Source organism: Mytilus edulis, chromosome 10 (assembly GCF_963676685.1).
Source record: "Mytilus edulis chromosome 10, xbMytEdul2.2, whole genome shotgun sequence".
In the NCBI taxonomy this organism is placed as follows: Eukaryota; Metazoa; Mollusca; class Bivalvia; order Mytilida; family Mytilidae; genus Mytilus; species Mytilus edulis.
In genome coordinates this window covers 26,913,929-26,926,056 of record NC_092353.1, presented here as the reverse complement: position 1 = coordinate 26,926,056, position 12,128 = coordinate 26,913,929, and the positions used below count along the sequence as shown (strand labels likewise).

Here is a 12,128-nt window from a genome sequence, read left to right as displayed (position 1 = left end):
ACAAATTGGACCTCGTAATTTTAGTATTATAGATAAAAAGTTCTTTCAGCCTTATTTTGAATAAAAATTTATTTATAATGAATGGCAATGATTTATTAAACCATAAGACTAATTTTTAACTTCACATTTTACATAATCCTCTTCGTGGATTATTCAATGTGAAGAGTCAAAAATTAATTTTATGGTTCAATAAATTCAAAATAAATAATAGCCATTAATTAAAAGTGGTTATTGAAAATGATGATAAAGTATTACTTTTGATATAGAAAAACTATTTTTAAATTGTTTCTAAAGACTTGTTCTTGGAAAGCACACCTATACATGATATTAAAGTATTTAAAAAAAAAACAGAAAGAAAGTATCAATTGTACCAGTAACAACATGCAGTCATTTTAATTCTGTACATCAGACTTTCACTTACATTTTAAAAAACAAGTAAACATTTGAAACTGAATTATCATGGTTATAATTTTAGACTTACAAACAAACTTTGAGAAATATATGTATTCCCCATTTCCATTCTCATTTGTATTGATGAAAAAGTATATGATATTAATATGATTTCTTTTACAGTGCTGAGAACTATAAACAAGTGTCAACAGCTTTAAGAGAATTTTCAAGACTTTACAGATGATAGCTTTTTTACCTCATTATAACTCTTACATGTGCAATCAAATGAAGGCTTCTTTGTGACAGATCATTTTCTTAGCCTTTTTCCTCCAATTTTCTACTTGATGTAGTGTTTGGATTTTGCTCAACAGTAGTGGTTACTGTAGAAGGCCAGATTTCTAAAAGCATGATGATAACACAATTAGATTGCAGTTGAAAGGTAGAAATAGGAAATTATGGGAGTCAAGTAGAGTGGCTTCTGTTAAAACAGTTCGGGAAAAATGATGACTGAAAAATGATGCCTCTGATTGGATGATAGGAAGTAGCTTGATTGTAAACTTTGTTGTGAGAGGGTATTGACTTGTAATACAGTGAAAGTGCTTCCAATTCTCTTATTGCATAGACTTAATCAATGCTGTTGCATGGTGAAGTCTTAAAGTTTTGTGAGAATCTCATTGAGCCGACAGAACTAAATGAACTGGTTGTTAAATGTTAGTTAGTGATATTCTAAGTAACAAAATATTATAAAATCATAAAAAAATTAAGTAACAGTCTATATAATAATCATGCAAATGTGATTCATGGGTAGTGCCTACAAATCATTTTTAGTGCCCCACCCTGGGGCATTATGTTTTTCAGTTTGATAGTTTGTTCTTCCGTCTGTAATTCCTGCTTCAAGTTCAAGTTTTTGGTCAAGGTTGTTTTTGAAGAAGTTGAAGTCTAATCAACTTGAAACAAACGTTCGTTATGACATGATTCTTCTTATTTCAATGCCAAATTAAAGTTTTGAGCCCTATGGTGTGCCCTAAAATTGGTAAGATAGTGAATAATTGAAATTAAGAGGCTAAAAAATTGCTATTTTTTATAACTTGCTGTTTTCTTTAGAATTCCTTGATATTTTTGTTAATTAAGATTTGTTTACACTGAGGCAAAGAAGTTGTTATTTCAGTCAATACTAAGGTCATTTTTTATAAAACTTTAAATGTGGTAAAGAGTGAACAAAATTGATTTATTTTATTTAAGATAATTATTTACTTTTTTTTTTTGCTTTTGAATGTTGTATTTTATATGGAAAAGGTGATCTTAAAAAAATTCTCACTAGCATAAATGGTATGGAGCGATGTTTCTTTTTTCAATTTTATGATTGACTACTACTCTTATTGCTGAAGCTTGTATTGCCTGTACATAAGTGCTTTAAGCAAAATTTAATATTTCTTGATATTGTTCAATAGGATATATTGCTTGTGCATAAATGCTGAAATAGTATTTATTTTTCTTCAACTTGTTCTATAGCAATATATCTTCATCTAATGTATCATGTGTGTAAAACACTTACATGTATTTATAAACATTTTCCCAACATTTTAAAAATATTAATGAATATTCAATATTCAACATTTAACAATGAATATTCATCATCTAATTGACAGTATTTTATATTATGCAGTAGGAGTGCAAAGAAACATAGTTATTGTTTATTGTTATTGTCATTATGCATAGTTTTGAAAGAAATAAAAATGTATTTTACAGAGTCTGTATAATAATTTTAAAACCATAGGTTAAGATAGCTATCAATACACATTGTTGATATCTATGCGTTATAGAATATCAGGAAGAGGAGTCTTTATAACATAATCATTGAATATTTTTATTAAACTAACTATATTGCATGCAGAAATTTTGATAAGCAGTTACTTATTATGTTATCTTAATCATAGTTTTAAAGAAAGACACTTTAAACATGTGATGATTGATTAAATAAAATTGAGAATGAAATGGGGAATCAAACTAATATCTGTGTGTGGACTTTTTTGTATTTCAAGTCTGAATAGAAACATATGTGATCATAGTATTGAAACATAATAAAATCTTGTGATCATGTTGATGAATAAAAATAAGATTATGTGATCATATGAATGACAACATCAAAATCATGTCGGCATATTTAAGAAACACAATAAAATTATAATTGTATTAACCACAATATAATCATAATGAATCAAAATTAAATCATGTTAAAAATTTGACCAAAAAAATTAAATCATGAGTCATATTAACAAATCAAAATAAAATCAATTATATTAAACAAAAACAATGAAATTGGCTAAACTAATTAAAGATTTTGACAAGTTTTGCCAAATACATGTCACATGTTTCAGTTAAAGTTGCTGAAGTGCAGACAAAGTGACCCATGGGAGATAACTCTTGAGGTTTTAGGGTTAATTAAGATTATTGATGATACCATTTTTTTGGCCTGATAATTTTTTTTTAACTTATTACAGAATTTTTGTACATTTTGTTAATAGGAATCTAAGAATGAAAATTACCTCATTAAAACACTTGAGTATCAAGTTGTAGGAAAAAACTCTGATTAAAATGTACTTTAGAATCTTCTAAACTTTTTTTCTATAAAGTGTTTAACACAAGATCAAATATTGACCTTATGATGATTGTACTTTTGGTGCTTGTATTTAAAAAATGTTCTGTAGGTATGACAACGTACAACATATTATTGTTCTTCAAAAGCCATGTGTGTAACCAAACATGTGTTCATTTACTTAATTGTTACTTTCATTGCTTTTTACTGCTTTGTTGTTAGAAATACACCAGTTTTTTCAATACACATGTTTATGATAACATTTATGTTGCATGTTAGAAAATACTTATTTAATTTTAGTCATTAGATGACATCATATGTTGTGGCATGCATGTGTGTGTATCCATTAAAGGATGTGTATTTAGTTTAAAACAAAAGTGTTCATTACTACTTTGTTTCTTTATGAATTTCATATTTTTACTTCTTGGTAAAAGCAGAACAAGTAAAGATTTTAAGAATCAGATACAACATTGCCAGTTGAATTTATTTAAAAAAATAATTTTGTCAATTAAGAGATTGAACCAATAAGTAGATGTACCTCCAAAATTATTTAGTGTATAGATAAATAATCAAAATTACATAAGATGAAATTTCAATTAACCTACAAGTGCTGTAGATGTATCTTATATCAGATTCATTATTAAAAGGGTAACAGTATTATTCAATGATTTCAGCATGTCAAGTATTTGAGTTCAATCACAGGTTTATAGAGATTGCTAAAACAATCATAAAGGGTTATCCAATTTTGAAGTTTATTTCACAATAAGATATATTTTTTTTTATGAACCAAAATTGTTTTACTTTGTATAGAGCACTTCATTGACATAAAAGACAGATATGCTAAATTCAATACATGTATATGGAACATCTAAATCATTTTGTTTTAACTTTCCTTGCTTAATTAAGGAAATGCTTAAATTGTTGTTGGCACAAGTAATACCAAATCAATCTATTTAAAAGAGATGAGAATATCCATGAATTTTTTGAAAATTAGTTTTGCATTTGTTAGCACTACTTGTTTATGAAAAGGATTGTAAAACTATCATACAAAAAAATATTTTAAAAAATATGAGTAAATTTAAAAACTACAGAAAAAAATATTTAACCTTGAATTTCATGGATAATACCTTAAATGTACCAAAGCATAGGAATCTTTATGGTTGAATAAAATACTGTTTTATTTTTATATTGTGTGTAGTTGTGACTGAAGCATATGTGTATGTATGCTTTGTTAAATGCACTGAGAATGTGCTCTCTTGTATTCATATGCAAAATTGTAATATATATTGCTTTTATACATGTGTAAATATGTACATCACTATTTTATTGGAATGTTCAGATTTGTAATGAACAACAAAAAATTGAAGTCTCAAATTGGCATTATAAGGGGGGGATTGATAAAAAAGAAATAAATGGATTTGACTCATCAGATATTCTTTTTGTTATCTACAATCCAAAACAAACAAAAAAATTGTCAAAGAACTGGTTCAAGTCATATGAGGTTTTCGGGAGCTATCTCATGTTTTAGAACCACTTCAGAATGGTTATTACAGGTGAAACCAAATACAAAAGAAATTTTTCTTGTGTGGAACTTGCTGATTTTTAGGTAAAGATTGCATGAAATGCACCCAAAACCTTATGGAACTGACTTGATATCTAAATGTTCCAAGGCTGATTACTACCTTTGTTTTAAATACACAAAATATAGTGCATTGACCATAACATTCTATACATACTATCCATGAACATTTCCAGAATTACATCGAAGTAAAGTATGCTCAGATATTCAAGGCACAAAATGATGTTAAGAAAATTACATAACTTTTGCAAGGTGCAGGAATCTAATAACTGTTCTCAAAATATAAATTATGTCGATGTTAAAGTCATTTCAATTTAAAAATTGGAGTTATCTTCCTTTGTCTAGAATAGCTGTTCAATCAACAACAATCAATGCAATATATAATGATAAATTGAAGCAATCTTTATCGTTTTCAAGCACTTTGATTTAAAAGTTTGTGTTGACCCCTCCAACCACAAAGGTGCATAAACTCTAGCTCTGTAAAGATGCTTTAATGTTCCCCATTCTAGATATGGAGGCTATATTGCCTTAACCTTGTCTGTTCATTTGTTATTTTGTCAAACAAATATTTCTGTCAGACATTTTTCAGGTACATCTACAACAAACAGAATGACTTTGTATGCTGTAAACAACTAAACACAGATAAGGAGGGATTAGAACTTTTGAGCGTATGAGACATCAATTTCCTATTTGATGATACTTTAAATTTTTCTATATGTTGAATGAAATTAATATTTTATCACAAATTTCCCTACCTACTACTTAACAGAATTATTTCATATTTACAACTAGGCAATGATGGGTTGTACTTTGTGAACAATTTTAGAATCAGTCAGAGTTCAGTTCTCTTGTTATTTTATTTTTTTCAGCCAGCCACTTTTATTTCACATACTTTGAATTATGAGATAAGTTATGTTAAGCATGTTAACATGTACTATCTTTAAATTGTGATTAATTTGGGCAACATGTATCGGGATGGATGGGTTTTGGATTTGAGTTGAGTTAAAAGGAATGGTACCTGTTTACTGTGTGGGTCTGAATATTCTGCTTACTAGTCGTTAATATTCATTGTAGACTTTAATTGGTTAAATTCGTGTCATTTGGCCTGTTAGAAAGTTGTCTTTATTTAAAATCGTACCTCATATCTTATTTTATAAAAGTTAATACAGCTTGATATTGATCATGGTATAAGTATTTATTTCTGTCAACTTGACTAATCCTTACCATGTACCTATCAGTCAAGGATGTTTATACATCAGTAAGACAGCACCCTAATTACATTAAACATATCAGCACAGATACTATGATTTAGCCCATATCCATGTCTCCCCCATAACAGGGGGCATTAAGTTTAACCCTTGTCCGTACTCCTGAAATTGGTTTCGGTTCTTTAACCTAACTGTACCTCAACCAAATGTTATGACACTTACAGGCATATGACATATAGTCTTAATGGGATGTCAAGTCCAATGCTGCATGACATATCATCTTTTGGATTATAGCTCTTCATCTTTTATATAAGCTTTGGATTTTACATATTTTGGCCATGAGCATCACTGAAGAGACATGAATTGTCGAAATGCGCATCTGGTGCAGAAAAATTGGTACCGTTAATGTTATTGAGATGATGCTTAAATCCAATTGTGAATAATATGACTGTGCTCGATTACGTAACTTAAAAAATCTATATATGAATCTTCAGGTCAATTGTACATAACACATCATCTTGAAGGGATGTTTCCTCATGGAAAATACTAAAAAACCATGTCCAACAGAAAATATATGGGGTGGAAACAGTCATGCCACTAAACACAATGAGGTCATCAATTGCATCAAATGGTACACAAAAAGTAGCCATATGCTCAATACCAAATCCCTTTGAAAAAAGGATTTAAAATTAGACAAGATCATGTACCTAGCACTTCAAAATCAATAAGTTGACTTTTAGATAAAATAAAAAAAAGTCCAATGGTGCATTACATATCGTGTTGAAGGGAGTTTTTTTTAGTCTAATGGTGCATGCCATATTGTCTTCAGGGATGTTAAGTCCAATGGTGCATGCCATGTCTGATGTACAGTAGTTGTCATTTGTTTATGTAGTTCATACGTATACGGGTTTCTCGTTTTTTATATAGATTAGACTGTTGGTTTTTCCGTTTGAATGGTTTTATAACCAGTATATTTTAGATGCAAGAATGTTAAAATGTGGAATTCAAATAATTGTCAATATTTAGTATAAGTTAAGATATTTAACACTAGCTTAAGAAATAATTTACTTGATAAATAGTTAATATAGTTAAGTGTAAAGCAAATTATTATGTAATCCCCTGAGGCCTTAATGACATTAGAGACTTAAGCCTAAGAATTAGATAAGTGTTATATATATGTGGCGGGGTTGCTTCCCCTTAGTACAGGTAGAACATATATATCAGTCTTAATCAACTGAGCTAGGGAATCGATTCTTTGGCTCAGTGGGTTAACGCACTGACTGTCACGCAGATGACCTGGGTTCGAATTCCGGTGGTGACGATATAAATTTGTAGAGTAGATACAGGCTCTCCGGTTACATAAACAAAAGGGATTTCTTACTTTTTAAGATGATTTAAGTTATGTTGCAAAGACTTGATTTTGAGAAAATAGATAAATTAGCATTATTATGTAAATTAGATATATGAGTATTAATGCTATGTAAATTGAATCATGAAAACAATATTTTTATAATAGACCAGTTTTTCAAGAACTATTATGTTTATTTCATTGAGAAACCATGTTTTGGTAAATTCTCATAAATTCAAAATGCCTAAAGCAAACTCGAGTAGTTATACGATTTCTATGGCAAGAGTGAATACCAGTCGTAGTAATACTGCCATTCTTTTAGTGCTATTTTTCAGTATATAAATACTTATTCAAGTTCTTTATAATTTTATAATTAACATATAGTAAACAATTCAACAACTTAAATATAATATTAAAAGGGACATCTCCCTAAACAGAGACGCAACGCCCCCACCGGTCATTAACAGAGAAACCAAGCCCCAACGGTCATTATCAGACGGAAACCACGCCCCACCGGACATTATCATGTCAAAAGTTCGTTAACGACCGGTTTTCTGGTCCGTTTTGTTCTGTTAATGACCAATTGAATGTATTACTGAAGAATAATGAATGTCACGTGGCCTCTTTTTGTCGAGCCTTCGACTTTAGTCGAAAAAGCGAGACTAAGCGATCCTACATTCCATCGTCGTCGTCGTCGTCGTTGTCGTCGGCGGCGTCCACAAATATTCACTCTGTGGTTAAAGTTTTTGAAATTTTAATAACTTTCTTAAACTATACTGAATTTCTACCAAACTTGGACAGAAGCTTGTTTATGATCATAAGAAAGTAACCAGAAGTAAATTTTGTAAAAATAAAAAATTCCAGTTTTTCTGTATTTTACTTATAAATGGACTTAGTTTTTCTGCGAGGAAACATTACATTCACTCTGTGGTTGAAGTTTTTAAAATTTTAATAACTTTCATAAACTATCCTTGATTTGTACCAAACTTGGACAGAAGCTTGTTTATGATCATAAGATAGTATCAAGAAGAAAATTTTGTAAAAATAAATTTCCACTTTTCCGTATTTTACTTATAAATGGACTTAGTTTTTTTTGCCAGAAACAAAACATTCACTCTGTGGTTTAAATTTTAAAAATTTTTATAATGTTCTTAAACTATCCTGTATTTCTACCAAACTTAGACAAATGCTTGTTTCTGATCATAAGATATTATTCAGAAGTAAATTTTGTAAAAAAAAAAATCACTTTTTCCGTATTTTACTTATAAATGGACTTAGTTTTTCTTCCAGTTAACATTACATACAGTCTGCAGTTAAAGTTTATAAAACATTTATTAGATTCATAAACTATCCTGGATTTTTTACCAAACTTGGAAGCTTCTTTCAATCAAAAGACAGTATCAAGAGGGAAATTCTTATTTTCCTCATTTTTGTTGAGTCTGCGATTAACAGCAAAAGTAGGCGAGACACTGGGTTCCGTGGAACCCTTACAAATTGTTATCCAATAGTAGACGCTTATTCTTAACCGATATGCAATAAATATATATTAGTTGACCATGTAGTAAAGGACAGTCACGCATTGGACACTTATATTCTGACACTTGTAGTTTACACTTGTGTTATAAACTTGGATTTTAGACAGTCATAGTGGATTGATATAAGACATGCTGTTTTTATATGTCTCATGAACTTATGTAGTTGTGATATGTGATTACTGTGATTGATAAACTATACTGAACACTGATTTAATAAACATTATATATTGAACTTTGAATCTGTGTTACGTTGACATGTATTCATATAAAGCTACCAGCTAGTTCCCCCAACCTAGCAAGATAAATAACCAGGTCAGGAACGAGCATAGTACTGGCCTTGGTATAGTTTTACTTTACTAATTTTTGAGGCCCTTTATAGCTTGCTGTTTATTGTGAGAAAGGCTGTGTGTTGAAGGCCGTACCTTGACCTATAATGGTTTACTTTTATAAATTGTTATTTGGATTGAGAACTGTATCATTGGCACTCATACCGCATCTTTCTATATCTACATATAGCCTTGGTGGGATGTTTTAGTCCAATGGTACATATGACATAAAGCCTTGATGGGATGTTCAAGTCGAATGGTGTATATGACATATTGTCTTGATGGAATGTTTAAGTCCAACGTTGCATGACATAAAGTCTTAAAGCCTAAAGGGATGTTTAAGTCCAATGGTGCATATGACATATAGCCTTGATGGGATGTTCCAGTCGAATGGTGTATATGACATATCGTCTTGATGGAATGTTTAAGTCCAACCTTGCATGACATATAGTCATAAAGGGATGTTTAAGTCCAATGGTGCATAGGTCATATAGCCTTAATGGGATGTTTAAGTCAAATGGGGCATATGAAAAATAGCCCTGATGGGATGTTCAAGTGGAATGGTGTATATGACATATCGTCTTGATGGAATGTTTAAGTCCAACGTTGCATGACATATAGTCTAAAAGGGATGTTTAAGTCCAATGGTACATATGACATATAGGCTTGGAGGAATGTTCAAGTCGAATGGTGTATATGACATATCATCTTGATGGAATGTTTCAGCCCAACGTTGCATGACATATAGTCTTAAAGGGATGTTTAAGTCCAATGGTGCATATGACATATAGCCTTGATGGGATGTTCAAGTGGAATGGTGTATATGACATATCGTCTTGATGGAATGTTTAAGACCAACGTTGCATGACATATAGTCTTAAAGGCATGTTTAAGTCCAATGGTACATATGACATATAGCCTTGGTGAAATGTTCAAGGCGAATGGTGTATATGACATATCATCTTGATGGAATGTTTCAGCCCAACGTTGCATGACATATAGTCTTAAAGGGATGTTTAAGTCCAATGGTGCATATGACATATAGCCTTGATGGGATGTTCAATTGGAATGGTGTATATGACATATCGTCTTGATGGAATGTTTAAGACCAACGTTGCATGACATATAGTCTTAAAGGGATGTTTAAGTCCAATGGTACATATGACATATAGCCTTGGTGAAATGTTCAAGGCGAATGGTGTATATGACATATCATCTTGATGGAATGTTTCAGCCCAACGTTGCATGACATATAGTCTTAAAGGGATGTTTAAGTCCAATGGTGCATATGACATATAGCCTTGATGGGATGTTCAAGTGGAATGGTGTATATGACATATCGTCTTGATGGAATGTTTCAGCCCAACGTTGCATGGCATATAGTCTTAAAGGGATGTTTAAGTCCAATGGTGCATATGACATATAGCCTTGATGGGATCTTTAAGTCTAATGGTGTATATGACATATTGCTTTGATTGGATGTTCAAGTCTAATGGTGTATATGACATATCGTCTTGAGGGGGTAATTTAGTCCAAAGGTGCATGTATTATCGTCTTAAGGGGTGTTTAAGTCAAATGGTGCAATTGAAGATTTCTTCCTATTGCGCAATACTATGCAATTTACGATTTCTTGCTATGTGCAATACCGTATGCAATTGAAGATTTCTTGCTATTGTACAGTACTATGCAAATGAAGAGTTCTTGCTTTTGTGCAATACTGTGCACCACAGGCACTTGTCTCAGAAAAAAATTCTAATATACCTTAATGTTATATTACGGTATAGGAATTTTTTTCCTGAGAAAACTGACTGTGCTGTGCACGTGCAATTGACGATTTCTTATTATTGCGAAATACTATGCAATCGAAGATTTCTTGCTATTGTTTACAGTTTGGTGTGTATCTTCTGCGATATCAGTATTTTTTGCTTTTTAATATAAATCAGAAATAATCAATAGAAAAATGGAAAATTTTAAGAACTTGAAAAAAAATATATGAAAAAAATAAGCCCAACCCCGCAATTTTTAACCCCCAATGGAGCAGTTACTTCTCAACTCAATCTCTGCATTCCCTTTGTGGAAATCCAAATGGTACGTTAATTGCAATAAAATTTCAGAGATATCCAAACACTTGAACACAAGTTATTGTCTGGAAACAAAAAAAAATGCTTGTTTTTACCCTTATTTCTAAACGTTTGGACAATCACCCACAGGCACTCGTCTCAGAATTTTTTCCCCTTTATATAAAGGTATATAGGGGGAACAAAATTCTGAGACGAGTGAGTGCCTGTGCAATCACCCCCTAAACCGAATACCAGCTTGCCCTTATTATATGGAACCTTGTGGTTCAATTTCAAAGAGATCCATAAACTTACACACAAGTTAATGCTTGGAAACTAGAAAAAATGCTTGTTTTTGGCCCCTTATTTCTCAAAATTTGAGGCAATTACCCCCACACTCAATCCTTTCCCTTTGTGACAAGGAACCTTGTGGTACAGTTTTATAGAGATCCATACAATTAAACACAAGTTATTGTCTGGAAACTAGAAAAATGCTTGTTTTTTGGCCCGCATTTTTTTCGGTCGTATACAAATTAATATTGAAAAAAAACTTTTTTTTCTCAACTTTAAAGGGCATGAGTACGGTTATGACTGCCAAGTCGCACGCAATAAGTGTGAGACCTGCACATTTTTTTTTAATAATTTTGTCCATAAATCACGCTTTTGCATCATGAAAACTTTGCAGTATTTCGTAAGGGAGCTACCATTTGATTTTTATGGGGGGGCTAGGATGAAATTTGAAAAAAATAGGCAGGACAGGAATTTTGAGTAAAAAAAAGGCAGGATGAGACACTTGCAAAAAAAAAAAGTCAGAATGACAATTTAGGTAAAAAAAAGTCAGGATAAACTAAAAAAAAAAGGCAGGACTTACTAGAATGAAAAATAAAAAGGCAGGACAGAGATCACAACTAAAAAAAAATACAGGACAAAATTTTTCATCCTAGCCCCCCCCCATAAAAATCAAATGGTAGCTCCCTAAGTAGTTTTTGATTTTTTAAAGTGTTTTTAAATTTTTAGGACCGTATCTGAAGTCGTTTTTACACTTTACCTAGATTTTTTTTAAATAGTTTTTTAATACAAGGCCAAGCA

General features: G+C 31.1%; 1 protein-coding gene across 1 annotated transcript in view; it reads left to right on the top strand.

Annotated features, from left to right (window-relative positions):
* LOC139490745 (transportin-3-like) overlaps positions 1 to 4,415 on the top strand; it is a 40,164-nt gene extending 35,749 nt beyond the window's left edge. The window contains exon 27 of the mRNA XM_071277715.1: positions 574 to 4,415. Coding sequence (XP_071133816.1) covers positions 574 to 634 — 61 coding nt within the window. The 3' untranslated portion in view covers positions 635 to 4,415. The remainder of the gene's footprint in view (positions 1 to 573) is intronic.
* Positions 4,416 to 12,128: the final 7,713 nt, after the last annotated feature.